The sequence below is a fragment of the Hydra vulgaris genome, chromosome 05 (assembly GCF_038396675.1).
Source record: "Hydra vulgaris chromosome 05, alternate assembly HydraT2T_AEP".
Taxonomy (NCBI): domain Eukaryota; kingdom Metazoa; phylum Cnidaria; class Hydrozoa; order Anthoathecata; family Hydridae; genus Hydra; species Hydra vulgaris.
Genome location: NC_088924.1, coordinates 43722102 through 43738409, shown reverse-complemented (window position 1 = coordinate 43738409; position 16308 = coordinate 43722102). Strand labels below are relative to the sequence as shown.

General features: G+C 27.1%; 1 protein-coding gene across 2 annotated transcripts in view; it reads right to left on the bottom strand.

Moving 5' to 3' along the window:
- The window catches only part of LOC100205190 (sphingosine-1-phosphate lyase 1), a 57973-nt gene extending 44819 nt beyond the window's left edge, over positions 1-13154 (bottom strand). The window contains exons 1-3 of one of the 2 annotated variants that reach the window (XM_065798257.1): positions 12907-13154; positions 12360-12434; positions 8459-8552 (exon numbers count right to left, since the gene is read on the bottom strand). In XM_065798257.1, the coding sequence (XP_065654329.1) occupies positions 8459-8552; positions 12360-12434; positions 12907-13017 (280 nt within the window). In that variant the 5' untranslated portion in view covers positions 13018-13154. Of the gene's footprint in view, positions 1-8406; positions 8428-8458; positions 8553-12359; positions 12435-12906 lie in introns of those variants that run through there. The other variant, XM_065798258.1, reaches the window with a different exon arrangement.
- Between the last annotated feature and the right edge of the window lie 3154 nt (positions 13155-16308).

Sequence of the window (16308 nt, the reverse complement as noted above, 5' to 3'; positions counted from 1 at the left end):
AAAAAACGACATTTTTAAAAAACCCAAATCTGTTTGGATTTTTTTTGGTTTTTTTAAAAGTGGGTTTCTTAGCCTTGGAGTATTCTAATATTTGATATACAATAGCAATGGATGATACTGACAAAGAAAATGTTGAAAATAATGACTTTTAAATAAAATCCATGTTATCTAACAGAATCATACTATTGGTCTTTGAGATATAGTGTGGGGTTTTATCTACAACCTTCTAAACAATATTCTAACAACTGTAACAGGAAGGCAATGAATATCTAACAACTGCTATATGACAATAAATCATCAGTGAGATTGAGGAAAAAAATAAAAACTTAATTAAAAACTTTTAAACTTTAAAACGTTATTGTTTAGTTTTTTTTTTTTTTAAACTTAAATAAATTTGGGTAATCTAATTTTTTTTTCCCATTTTGTTACACATTGTTACATATTAAAACAAAGAAAACTTAAAAATCATGTATTTTGTGCATCTCAAAAACTTGAATTTGAAAGAGACATCAGAAAACTTATGAAAATTGTATCACTTTGAAAATAGAATTTTCAAAGAAAAGTTTTAATTTTGTGGCATTTTTGAAATCATTTTTTAATTACAATTGTAAAACATAGTCAAATGAAAATATTCATTAATATTAGGGTCAAATCATTATATTTCAACCAATAGCTTGTGGGGCACCATCTCTGATTTTCCTGATTTTTACATATCATTATCTTCATTTTGGAGTTAGGTTAAATTGGAAATTTCAGACTTCCAAGCGTAACAGTTTAGAAAATGTAGCTTTATAAACACTGCGCAGTGGCCCCCCTTGATTTAAGAATTGTAAAAACAGACTACTTTAAAGCCTCATAACTTTTTTTAACTTTCAACAAATGTCTCATTTTTTCTAGAAGTGTTTTCTGGGTAGTTCTGTTAACTTAATTCATATTAGAAAAAAATTATAGTCTCCTCAACTTCAAAAAAAATGCTAAAAAAGGCCAAAATGAAGTTAACTGTAGTACTTTTCTGCTCTACAACAAGTCCTTATAGTTAAGTTTTCTGATTAGCTACTCTTATCTGCAACAAACGGGCAAAAAATCCGCTTGTTGCAGTTTAGAACTGAAATATATCTAAAAATATATTTTCCATTTGCCAAAAAAGTCCCATTTTCAGCCATTTTGAAATGCTCCTAATTTTTTCTAACACTTGGTATTGATCTAAGCTTAACAGCAATTAAGCCCATAAGATCCAACTATCTAAAAATGCAAACATTTTTTACTTTTTGCATTCAAAAAAATATAAAAAAGGGGCAATAACTAGTTAAAACCCAGTATTATTGTTAAATAGTGAAACTTTAAACATAGTTTACACAATTAAGGAGTGTTATATCTCAAAATATAAGTCAAAATATAAGTCAAAGACCTTTGATTTTTTACACAGTGAACATTTTTTAATAAGACTTTCATAATATATCAAGGGAATATTCATGATACATCAGTGTGCATAAAAAGTATAATTTCTATAATAAAAATAAATAATGATTAATAAAGGAAAAATGTCAGAACTTGTTAGAAACCACTTTTATTATTAGGTTTGGTTTTTACTTTTTAATTGATAATTAGTTGCTAATTCAAAACAAATAATATAGTATAATTTATTTAATCTTGTTTTTTAAAAAGTAAAATCCTCTCGTGTTTTGGAGCTCAGGCTCATGTAATATGGCAATAATGTCATTAACTGAATACCAATGGATATCTGGTGTTTTTGGATATTTGAAATAATTGCCAGCTTTATGTAAACAGCTGACAGATATATAGTCATCTTTAACATCTATTACCATTTCAGGAAAAAATTCACCAAAATAATGCACTAATACCCAATCAGCAATAATTTTCCTTACTATTAGATTTGGATTTTGATGGTGGATACAAACGCAGACTGTATAGGTGCCAGATTTTCCAGCAAGTACACAGTGTTTTGGCCTTAAAAGAGCAAATGATGTTAATCCCTCCTAAACTATTATTAGACTTTGATTCTTCAATCCATTTTTGGTACGTGTAAAGTGTTAGAAAAAATTACAACCATTTCAAAATGGCTGAAAATGAGACTTTTTGGCAAACGGACAATACATTTTTAGATGTATTTCAGCTCTCAACTGCAACAAGCGGCTTATTTTTTGCTTGTTTGTTGTAGATAAGAGTAGCTAATCAGAAAACTAAACTGTAAGGACTTAGAATTGTAAAATAGAAAAGTACTACAATTAACTTCATTTTGGCCTTTTAAAGCATTTTTCAAAGTTGAGGAGGCTATAATTTTTCTAATATCATTCAACTTAATAAAAATCAGTATTTTTTAATACAGAACTACCTAGAAAACACTTCTAGAAAAAATGAGACACTTGTTGAAAGTTAGAAAAAAGGTATGAGGCTTTAAAGTAGTCTGTTTTTGAAATTCTTAAATCAAGGGGGGATTTCTAAACTGTTACACTTGAAAGTCTGAAATTTCAAATTTAACCTACATATCATTATCTACATAATGTAGATAATGATATGTAAAAATCAGGATAATCAGAAATGGTGCCCCACAGGCCATTGGTTGAAATATAATGATTTGACCCATTAAGCAAATAAGCTAAAGCTAATTGTGTCATGTAGTTGTGTCATGTAATTTGCTTAAAAATAAATAACACTAAAATAAAGACCTTAAAGCAATTAGGAAAAGTCTATAAAAGCATAAAAAAAACAAAACATTTAAGAAAGTTCAAGCAAAAGCAAAAATCAGGTCAGAAAGAATTGTGGAAAAGTATGCCTAAAAACATGAAGAAAAACTAATTCTAAACGTATCTGATAAGTATATGTAAGGGTTCTCAGATAAACAAATAACTTTAGTGGTGAAGGTGGTCTATTGTGGTAAAGTGCATAGGTGGATAAAGTTTTAGAAAAAAATGATGAAATTTTATAAATGTGGTAAAGTTGCTTAGATAAGTACAAGGCAAAATAAACTGTTTCAAAAGATTAATTGAATAGGAGGTCATTAAATGAGACTCTAGATTTAGAGAAATCTTTATTTCAGTGTAATATTATCTGTGATGTTAGGGTAAAAATAAATGAAATCATCCAGACCATGAGACCCTTACGTCTCAGAATTTGTTTATTTTTACACCACTTGCAGTCCATATCAAAAAAATAATAACTGCGAAAATTTTAGTTAAAAATACCAATGGGTTCCAGAGATATCGTCACTTGAAATAATGCTGACTCAGCATTTTAGTGATTTTCTGAAGTGACTACATAGCAACTTTGACATACAGTATCTTCATAATGGGTTGGGGAAATTTCCTAAAATTTGGTACTCTAATAGATTTTAACTTGAGAAATCCAAAAATAGCACTCTTAAGACTCGATTATCTCAAGAAATGCCTCATTTATCCAATTTTGTTCAAAATTATTGACTTGTAAATTAGTGATTTTTGGAGGTAAAATGAAGACTGTGGCCCAAAATCCCGAGTAAAAAGTTTAATTGTATATCATTATTTCATCTTAGGTCTACTGAAAAAAATTAGATTCATCAATTGTCTCTCTAATACGTGATCAAAATTTGCATTTAAAAATAGTGTCTTTTAAGAAAAATTTAAATTTTGTAACAAAAGCAATTAAAATATTTTTTAAAACATTTATTTGAATAAAACATCAAATAGTGTCATTTATTGACTAGTTTAGGACATTTATAGTCATGGGCCAAGGGAGATACCCTCCCCTCCCACGGGAGGCCCCTATGCCCCTCCCCCAATCTCCCTAGATTTTTTTTTTTTTTTTTTTTTTGCATAAAATGAATAAATAATGCAAAAACATACAATTTAATTTTAATTTTGAAAAAAAAAAAAAATTCATTATTTCAAATTGGTGACTAAAAACCTCCTTTTATATAAAAAACAAACATAAGTTTTGTTTTGTTCTTTTTAAAGGAATTTACTTGTTTGTATTTTCTTAAAGAATTACTTTTAATTTTATAGTTTTTATATTATTTTGTTAGGTAATAAATAATAAAAATAATTAATATGGAGAAATGTGACATTGGAAAAAGTCTTAACATTCATTGCCACAAAACTGGATTTTCAAGAAAACAAGGTTTTGTTCAATTTAAAGATCTTCCTTGTGAAAAACAAGAAGAAATAATATGGCGAGCAAATTTAAAGGAAAAATATAGTTCAATAAGAATTATATGTTGTTATCATGAGCAATTCTATGGAAAATATTTTGAGAGAAAAATTACAAAGTGTTGCAATCCTTTTGGAACACACAAGGAAAGTAAAAAAATTGCTATAAAAGGTAATCTTACCTTATTTACAACAGAATTGATATGGAAATTAAAAGAAAACAATTTATTATTTATAAAATGTTAGATAATATCAGTTATTTTAACCACGTAAAACTAAATTTGTTTTTTAGGTAATATAAAGATTTCCATTGACATGGCAAACTATTTACAAAAAAATAATGTTAATGTAACCCCAGGTTGGAAATTCTGCAGTAAATGTTACAAAAAAGCAATAGAAACTGATGAAGATTTAAATTCACAGGAGGAATGGGAATCCAAAAGTGAGAAAAAAATTAAGTTAGATACCACTATAGAATTGCTTGGAATTTCACCAGTCAAACTAAAAAGTCTTTCAAAACACAGCAAATTGCCTGAAGCAAAACAAAAGTTTGAGAACACTATTGACAGAGTTGCAAAAATGGTCTCATTAGCATATAATATTAAAGAAACTTTTTTAACAACAGAAATAAAAAGCCCCATTTTAAACAACAACATTAACAATGACCATGATCTAGACATTTTAATGTATGAAATAAAAAATAAAATTTCAGAGACTGACTCTTATTGCCATAAGGTGCAAATGTTAACACTCGCACCAAAATCATGGACACGTAAAAAGATATCAAGCTACTTTGAAGTGTCTGAGTATCTTGTTCGAACAGCAAGAAAAGTTAAAAATGAGAATGGAATTCTATCATTACCCGGAAAAAAAACTGGAAACCCACTTTCACCAGAAACAGTTAATTTAGTAATTAACTTTTATCAAAGTGATGAATTTTCAAGAATGATGCCAGGAAAAAAAGATTATGTAAGTATTAAAAAAAACCAACATGTTCAAAAAAGATTATTGCTACTCAATCTTAATGAATTACATGTTGCATTTAAATACGACTACCCTAATGTCAAAGTCAGTTTGTCAAAATTTTGTACTCTTAAACCTAAATGGTGTATTACAACTAATGCGTCAGGTACCCACAATGTATGTTTTGCATACATCACCAAAATACAAAATTTCTCATTGATGCCATTAGGTGGAATAAAAGTTATAAAGATTTCATGGCATTGATTGTTTGCTCTCTTGAAAATGCAGAATGTATGTTGCATCGATGTAACCAATGCCCTGGTATTGAGGTGTTAAAAAGTTTTTTAGTGCAGGAGTTTATGGACCATGAGCATGAAGAAGATGTAGTATTTAAGCAATGGCAGAGTACCGATCGTACAACACTACTTTCACAGTCATTGCCACTAGATGAATTTATTGAACCTTACCACTCATTCATATATTGCAAAAACACAAAGTAGATACTTAAAAAACTGTAAAGAAAATCTTAACCAAAACGAATGCTTAATTTTAGGAGATTTTGCTGAAAACTATCAATATGTTGTTCAGGATGAGGTTCAAAGTTATCACTGGAGCAAAAGTCAATGCTCACTTTATACAATTGTACTTTATTTTATAGAGAACAAACTTCTCAAACATAAATCTTTTTGTTACCTTTCAGAAGATGTTGATCATGACACAGGATTTATTTACAAGACTCAGGAAGATATAACTAGATATATCAAAGAAAATCTACCTGATGTATCAAGTGTGAAATACTTTTCCGATGGTTGTGCAGCACAATTTAAAAATTTTAAAAATTTTATCAATCTTTGTCATCACAGTAAAGACTTTGATTTAAATGCTGAATGGGTATTTTTTGCTATCAGTCATGGTAAATCCCCCCTGTGATGGTATTGGTGGGACTGTTAAAAGAGTAGTATGTCAAGAAAGTCTAAAACAAATAACTACTGGGCAGATTTTAGATGTTAATTTAATGTACTCCTTTTGTAAAGCCAAGATAAATGGAATTTATTTTAAGTTAATTTCAAAAGAAGAAACTGATCAAACACGAGCACAATTAGAAAAAAGATATTTAGTTGGAAGAACAGTTCCTGGCACAAGGATGTATCATCATTTTATTCCAATTGCTCCAAACACTATAAGTTATAAAAAAATAAGTACTGATGCATGCACTGAAATATTTGATATCATTCCAAAAAGCAAACATTATGTAGATATTTCATTAAATATTAAAAAAATGGATTATATTGCATGTTTTTATGATGGATTTTGGTGGGAAGGGATTGCTGAAGATGTAAGTGAGCTTGATATAAAAGTCAGATTCATGCATCCACATGGACCAGGTAAAAACTTCTTTTGGCCAATGAGAACCTATGAGTGTTGGGTGCTCAATTCTGAAGTTATATGCCTAATTTCTACACTGCGAACAATATCAGGTCGTACATACAACATATCTGATTTAGATTTGAAGAATATAAACTGTTGGTTACAAAAAAAAATTAATTATGTTTAAAATAATTTTGTTTTTATTTTATTTACCTATTTTGCATTTAAAATGTCTTTTATTTTTTTCAAATTCTTGAATTGTAGGCTGAGAAGGAGGGGTGGGGGTTTAAATAAATCACAAATCACTCCCATCTTATTATGTCAATGACTATATTAGTCTAAAACTACATAAAGATATTGATTGTCAAAATGTTTTAAAAAAGTTTTAATATCTTTGGTTTTAAAATTTATGACTTAAAATCGTAAAAAGATCTTTGAAATAAGAGGTAAGTATTTATCGATTTGAAGTAACGCAAATAAACTGTTTCTCAAACTTAAACTGAAAAAATATGTTTTTAAAATGTATTTTAACAATCAACTATTATTTATTCATTTTATGTAAAAAAAAAAATAAAAAAAAATCTAGGGAGATGGGGGGAGGGGCGTGGGGGCCATTATTTTTCTGATATGGACTGCAAGTGGTGTAAAAATAAACAAATTCTGAGACATAAGGGTGTCAAAAATCATTTTTTTTAGATGATTTCATATATTTTTACCCATTATACAGAAATACAGACTTATGACTGGAGTTCAAAAGTTGTTGTTTTTAGTCAATAAAATATAACTGTATAATATATAATAAAATAAAATCAGAAAAAAATTGCTGTCATTTTTTTTTATTGCCCCTTAAATAATTTTTTTTAATTACCTATTAAATAATTTAACTTCTTACCTATTTATATTCATTTTTAAGATTAATGAATAAAAAAATCAAACAAAAATGAATAGGATTCCATCATTACATAAATACAAGTGATAAAATAAAATAATAGCCTGACTTTAAATTGCAAAATATGCAAGAATAAGTGTCAAGGTACAGAAAACTCTCAGGCTTATTTGTTCTTGACTCTTTTATAAGACCTAGTTCCCATTTCATCTTTAATGCATGTGAGTAAGTACTGGTGATAAAAAGTTATTAGAGTATAAAGAAAAATACCAAAGGCACTGAAAGAAGTAAACAATTGTGCAGAACAGTTACCTTTGCTACGAACTCTAACTCTAAAAAAATGAGCAGAAAAGTTTTTTTTTTAACTGCTAAAAGCCATCTCAATCGCTTTATACAAATAAGAACATAAAACTTCATTTCTAAACTGCTAAAAATTTAACTTTGCTCAATAACAAGTTAATAACAACTTGCCAATTGATAACTAATTAAGTTAAAAAATAACTAATAAATATTTAAGCAATTAATAATTTATATATATACATATATATATATATATATATATATATATATATATATATATATATATATATATATATATATATATTTATATATATATATATATATATATAATATATATATATATATATATATATATATATATATATATATATATATATATATATATATATATATATATTTATATATATTTATAAACAAATATTAAGTTGTTTTTACAAAAAGTATATATAAAAAAATAAATTGTAAACAAATATAAAAAATATATGACAAGGAATCAAGTTTTAAATTATTCTAAAATTGCACCATAGTTAAAATTTTTATTATAAATCTATATAAACCATAATATAAAATTACATGTTTTGAAAACCTAAATTGCAAATTTATGTTATTATTTAATCTAAACATCTGGACTGAATAAAAAACAAGTAGTATAAAAAAAATTTCAAATAATATTTAAATATTAAATATTTTTTTTGTAAACAAACAATTAAATTGAAAATTATTTTAGTAGCTTTTTGAAATTATTACCTTCATCATTAAAAAAAAAATATTACCTTCATCATTAAAAAAAAATTATTACCTTCATCATTAAAAAAAACAAAAGGCACAAGAATTCTCAAAACTTCAAGCACTACGAACAACCCAAAACATACCATTGCAGTGTTTACAACAATCTATTAAAAAAAATCATCCATGTAATATTATAATCTTCCATTAAGTTATATTTATAAAAAAGTATAGAATATGGAAACTCTTTCAATTCATACAAGTGTGGAACAATTATCATTAAACTTTGTTTAATAAAAAGTTCTTTCTGTTCTTAAAGAACAGAGTAGTAAAAAATTTATCCTTTACTTCATCTTTTGTAAGATCAAATCTACAGATAATCTACAGGAAGAGAAACTAATGATAGAAAATAAAAAATGTTTTTTTTTTTACTGATTAGTTGCAATGAAACACTCAGAATAAAATTGTTTTATATGAAGTTTTATTAAGGACGACCTATGTACTGTTATTAGAAAAGAATAAATGAATGAAAGAAATGACTTGGTAGCTAAAAAAAATATACTCTTGTACACAGTATGAAGAAATCTTATTAAAGAGATTAGCATGCCAGAGAGTAAGAGCAATCTTCAGAGTTTTAAAAAAATAGAACTACAGATGCTACATAGGGTTATGATTTTTTTAATTTTTGTCACAGTTTTAATTGGCCATAGTTTTAAAACCTGAGAAATTGATAGTAAATATTAAAATTTTATAGTAATATTGAATTAGTTAAAAAATGTCCCCCACCCACCCACAATTAAGTTATGCTATAAAAATATTGTTGTTTTTATGACTATTATGGAAGTATTTGATTTTTAAATTCGCTATAAAGTATAAAACACACCTAAGTAAAAACTATTTAATGTGCTTGTGTAATATGTTGGTCGGAACTGAAATATTACACAAATACAGAAAATAGTTAATACTAATGTGTTTTATGTTTTACTCATTTCTTTTGCCTTTACCTATTTCAAGGTCTTTTTTGATTAATTTTATATTTATACAGTAAATTTTTTAAGAAAAGTATTTTTACTAAAATAATATTAAAACATAGAACATTATTAACGTATATTATCCATGCATTTTAGATTTTTCTTATATGTCAATCAAGAATTGGTCTGCCCTTTATTGAAAAACCATTGGATTCATTTAATAGAATGCTAAAAAAAGCTTTTATTATTAGATGTTACAACTACCTGGCATCAATTAAAAAAAGCAGAAAAGAAAGAGTAAAGTTAATTGCTGTCAAAATAAGTAAATTATGAAACAACTCAACTTTCCCAGTATTTCTAAAAAATCAGTTGGAAGAAATATCAAATAGGTTATAGAAAAACATGACAAGTATCTTAAAAAGCCTGGTAAAAAGGAAGAATGCTCTGTTTTTAGAGATCTTTTTGATATCACCAATATTAAGGGCATATGGCTTAGTCTGGAAGATAAAAAATTTTATAACATACAATTATTAAGTTCAGGAGAAGTTGGTCACAGTACTAACACACAAGTGTCATTACATCCTTCAAAAGTCAGAGTTTGTAATGCAAAAGATACAACTTCTACAAGCAAAGCAAATAATTGTCCAGTTAGCAGTTCAACTGTATCAGAAGAAAGTGGTTCAGATTTAGATTCACAAGACAATTATGAACCAGTGGAATTACAAAAATCAAGAAAGAGAGTATATAATAGAACAAAGTTAGCATCTAATCTTGTGATAACTGAATCTTTAAGTACAAATAAATCAGCTAGAATCTGTAAAAAGTTATTTGAAAAAGGTATTGAAATAGAAACTCCAAGTCAGACAGGAATATGGGGATCAACTATAAGGCAAGGGGAAAGCATGAAGAAAATTGTTTCTAAAATGGTACAAGAAGAACAATTCTGCCTACATTTTGATGGAAAGAAAATAAACAAGAATGAATACCAAGTTGTGATACTTCAAAATGAGAAAAGGTAAATTAACTTAGGAATTGTTAAATGTGAAAGTGGAAAATCCAATGATATTTGTGAAGCTTTTAAAAAATTGCTAAATAATTTTGATTCATTGAAATGTATTTCAATGATTATATGTGACACAACAGCAGTTAAAACAGGAAGATTAAATGGTATAGTTGTAAAAATACAAAATGAAATGGAAACCAGAGGCTTTACTAAACCACAATATTTAGGATGTCAGCATCATATACTGGATCTCTTTTTAAAATAGGTTATAGATCATTTTGTAAATTGTAAATCAACAAGTCCTGGTTTTGATTATAAATTTGTGAAGAACTTAACCGAAAATTATGAAAACCTTCAAAAAAAATTATACATATGAAGCTGAGCCTAATCATTACATAAACTTGGGATGACGAGGTGACTTCAAATTCCTTTATGAGTTATGTGAAGCTTTTAGTTACTTCAAGAATTATAAAAAATTACCAAAAATTAAGTGGCACAAGCTTCCTCCATTGCACAGTGCTAGATGGAACTCTAGAGCATCATATGTCTTTATCATTATTATCAAGGAGGGAGGGGGGGGATACTTTTGCAACTAGACTACCATTAAACTAGTTTTTTTATCAATTACTCAACATTTCTCAGGTTATAGAAGTATGGCCACAACAGATTCAAAAAGTCATAACTCTAATGCTATAAAGGAGGTTTAATTTCAAAAGATATCAGCTTCTTGTGGAACAAATAAAAAAAATTTATAATTAAGATTTAAAAAATGGAATAAAAGATAAAAGAGATAAAAGGAGATAAAAAAAAGGAGATAAAACCATGCAGTAGAATGAGAAGACTTGAAACCAATGAAGAAATCTTACAAAAATTAAAAGAATAAAATTTTCTGCCTGCTTGAGTTCAGAATATTTCATTGGATTTCAGTTAAGAGAAAAACAAAGAATCACAAAAACCATGAAAAGTAATCCAAACAAGCTTCAAAGTGATTTATAGTCAAACAAACAATAATAAGGTGAATCTAATGCAAAGGAAGAACAAAATAAAAGTTTCAATAAGATTATAGCATGACCTGAAACCACATAAAAAAAGAACAGAAAAACTGAGCCCAATTTAAAGCTGAATAAGATTCTACTAGTGAATAGTTACTTTAAAAATTTTTGTAAAAAATAAAACAATTTGGTGGAAATGACTGTTTTGATTAATATTTTTAGGTACGCCATGATTTAAATTATTTGAAAGAAATTTATTAACTTGAACATAAACTCATATACAAGAAAATACTCAAAGAAACATAGATAAATATAAATTCAAACATAGATAGCAAGGATGTTAAATAGATAGTGACTCTAAGCAATAAACTGCAGCTGCTTAATTGCTGACAATAAATCTAAAATTGTAATAGAAGACACTATATTTGGTGTCAACAATGCACACCAAAAGGACCAACAAGGACACCATCCACAAGCAACATGGAGCTATTTTTACACTGATATATTAAGTTACATTGAATGTTGAGAATGCAATAGTACCAGTCTTAAAATTTCAATGTTATCAATCAATAATAAATTTGGCTTTTTTTAAATTACCTTCTTTAACCTTTGTCAAAAGATTTTTCAAAATTATACTAACAACCTTTATTGCTAGCAAGATTAAATTTTTAATATATTGATTACTGATAGATTTTATTTGTTTACTTAAAAATAATACAAAAAAATCAAAAAAAATAAAAAACTTATGATAAGAAAGTTATGAATGATGCAGTATAAATTATGATGCAAGGTATAAAATATATATAATATATATTTTAGAAATATGCAAATTTAATTAATCTTTTAACAGTAATGACTTCAAAACACATGCTGATATGGCAACTGACAGTTAAATTCTGTTAACTTGTAAAATAAGGTTTGTTAATTACCTTTCCATACTTCTGTTTATAACAAAACATTATGAAAACAAGTTTTTATTAATTCTTGAAAAAATTTATGTTAACTAACCTCCCAATTTTCTAACCCACGTGTCTTGCTGTGAATGAAGAGTCGTAACTCAGCCATATAATAAACAAATGTCCACTAACATAGAAACATTAAAAAAAAATATGTAAAAGCTTAAATGATTTTTGAAAAAACTTATCAATTAGAAAAATATATTGACAATAAATAAAATTATAAAAATTATTAGAAAAAAGAAAATCGATAAAAAGAATGATTAGTTTTACAATATCGGGTAATTTTATGGATTATAGTATAGTATATTTTAATATATATATATATATATATATATATATATATATATATATATATATATATATATATATATATATATATATATATATATATATATATATATATATATATATATACGTACTAAAAAGCATTAATATATGTATATATATATATATATATATATATATATATATATATATATATATATATATATATATATATATATATATATATATATATATACATATATTGATGCTTTTTAGTACGTTCAGTATGTTGAGGTTATGCAATTTTTCATATAAAACAAAATTAAACATACGCATAATTCATTCCAATGCAAATGCTCAGGTAAGTGTGGTTCTATTGTTTGTAGAAAACTCTCCCAAAGTAAAATCCATTTATCGTAAAGTATTTCAGAAACTATAGCCATCACGTTTTACAAATAGCTCTTTAATTTATAGAGCTGAATATTAACTAAAAAGCTATAAATGTGTAAGTTCTAGGTGGTTAATGTACATAACTTAACAGCTCGCATAAAATGTGATTTGTTTACAATCACAGTCTTTAATAACATATTATGTGACGTAATTCAACTTTGTCGTGCGCGCTGTTTTCTAAATTAGTTATAAAAAAGTGCCCGATAAAAATCGACCAATCTTATTCGGGTTAACTCGACCTTTTAAAAGGTTAAGTTAACCTTAATAAGTTACTAGTGTTTGACAAAAATTTAGAACACAGCCACTAAAGAAAGCTAAAATTCTTCGCGTATTATTTTATAAAAATACCTTTTAAATTCAACTTTGACTTAGTAGGTTTGGATAATATGGCCCTTTGGGGCAAACAACCCAAAAAACACTGTGCGTATCAATAGATTTAAAAGTTTGAAAGATTTTATTAGTAAGTTACTAAGTGTTGCAAAAGTAAATTATATTATCAATATTTGTGCAAAAAAAGTAAAGTAATATATTTTTTGTAGGCAAGTTATTCTACAATGTTCTATAGTAAAATAATTATAATATTGAATGAAGAAAACTTTTTGCATTTACAGCTGCCTTACGATGTTAGAATTTTGTTACGATTTGTTGTGATGAGGCAGGAAGCCACCTCTAAGGGCGAGGCAAGACGCCCAATGAAGATTTAGTTTTAATATTAGTTCTAATTCTTATATAATATTATTTAAGAATATAAAGTAGCTAAATAAAGAAATGTTTGTCTATTATATTTTACCAATATATGTAGTCAATGAAAATAATTTTATTATTTTTAGTAAGCTTTGTAAATTGTGTCTGAAGAAAAGTAACTCAAGTTAAAAAAATTTTCTTTTGAAAATACCTGTTTTTTGGCATCTTTCCTCTGCCGTGGGGTAGGATTTCCCTTAGTATCATTTTTGTTTTTAAAATTATTACCAGTAATAAAGAAATTTTTTTATCTTAAAAATATCTTCTTTTTATAGTTAAAGTTGGCATTAAAATTAAAAAAGAAGAAAAATTAAAAAAGATTTTGTTGAGTGAAATACTTTGTTAAGCAGCCCTCGGAATTAGAAAAAATAAGGTCGGCAAAAGTTTGCCGACCTTAATCTGCTTGAAGTCGGCATCAAGTCGGCAAAAAAAAATTTGATAGCAAGGTTTTACCATGAAACATTAAAACGAGGTCAGCGATTTTTCTCAAATATTTTTAGATCGGCTTTTATGCCAACCCTAATTCCGAGGGCTGGTTAAGGCATCATGCCCACCCTACTTAATGGAAAAATAATAATTTTAATAAAATAAAACTCAAAAATTATTTTTTTTTTTTACCATATCCAAAGAATGATTTGGAAGCTAACCTTTGCTTTCAAGCACTTGAAACACTGAATGGAATGAAATATGTTTATTTTTGTGATTGCTAACCCCTGAAGAAGGCCATTTTTCGTTTCTAAGTTCTTTTTTAAGGCGGTTATAGACACTTGATTGACACAAGTTGCTAATGAAAAAATAACACTAAGTTTTTAATTTTTTTTTAAAAAAAAATTTCTATTTTCTAAATTTCACATAGAATTCTTTTTTGCTGACTACCGCAAACTGAGGTTACTTCAGACAGCAATAGAATCTGTAAATAGTCGGGTATTGCATTAGAAAATATTTAACAACAGATGTTGTATATAATGACTTTAATTAAGCATTTGATTCTGCATTTCATTCTAAATTATTAGCCATGCTTACTTTTTTTAACAGAAGAAGTAATTATTAAATTGGATTGCTAAATTTCTAGTCAATAGATATCAAAAAGTTTATTGTCAAACCCAACTAACATTACTAGTGGAGTTTTTAAATATAGCATGTTATGTCTAATATTATTCTTTCTATATATTAACTATATTTTTGCTATAGTTAACAATCCTGACTGCTCTTTAAAGCATTATGCCGATGATATCAAATTATACAGTTCATTTTGCAATAGGGATCATAGCCACCACTTTGTTAATGTTCTTGATAAAGTTGTACTGGTCAGAAACATGTCACATACCTATTGCTAGCAGTATTTTCTGCAAAAGATGGCGCCTGGTTCTTTAAGAAAATGAAATAATCTTAATTATAAAAATTATCTTAACTATAAAAAACATATTTCAAACGCAGCTTATGCTGGGCACACCTTATTTTAAAACCCTTTAAAAAAATTTTAAAATTTTAAAGTCATGTGATTCAAATATTTTAGGAAGAGCCTTAACTACATATTTTAGACCAATATTAAAATATTGCTCCCAGTTTGGTCGCCATTTAATTTTGTACAAATTATTTAAGTAAAAAAAAAAAGTGAGTTGAGAACGCGCAAAAATGTTTCACAGAAAAAGAAAATAAATGCTGCACCTTAGCAATTTAACCTACTATAGCCGACTTTGCTTGATTTTACCTACTATAGTCGACTTTGCTTGATTTTACCTACTATAGTCGACTTTGCTTGATTTTAGTTACTATAGTCGACTTCGCTTGACTTGTAGTCGTTTAAAACAATACGATTAAAACATGACCTGCTTCAAAATTCTGCATAACTTGGTCTCAATTAAATACATATGTTTACCCACCGCTACTGTATTTTTTTTATTAAGTTATTTAGATGCTCCGAGAAGTCCTTACAGTCTTATCATGGAGCACCGTGGGAGAGCATTTATGTAGAAGTTCACGCCTCCTTCCTTACCAATGACGCTTATTGGGCTATAGCCGGCGTCGAACCTCGGACCTCTGGGAGCCAGAACACTAACCACTGCGCCTCGGCTGCTTTTGAAAAAGTAGTGGATAAAATTGGCAAAACACTTGCTCAAATTATTATATTAGTAAAATTATTGCACCAAATTATTATATTAGTAAAAATTTTTAATATTAATGTTCAAGAGATTTTTATTTAACATTCAAGAGTTTTCTTGTAAAATAGTTCATCATTAAATGGAATAGTTCACCATTAAATGGAATAGTTCACCATTAAATAAAATAGTTCACCATTAAATGGAATAGTTCATCATTAAAAAGATTTTAGTTTTTTTTATAAATAGCTCTGTTTTTTTAGTCACGGATGATGTTTGAAAGTATATTGCGAAGTTTAGGACATTGGACAAGCATTATCCCATAATGGGATAATGCTCGATTACGAAAACGATTCCTTTGATTTTAGTGTTCTTTCTGACGTTGAACAGTGAATTAAATTGCATAATAACGTTGGTGCTTCCAGAGTAATAGATTTGTGCATT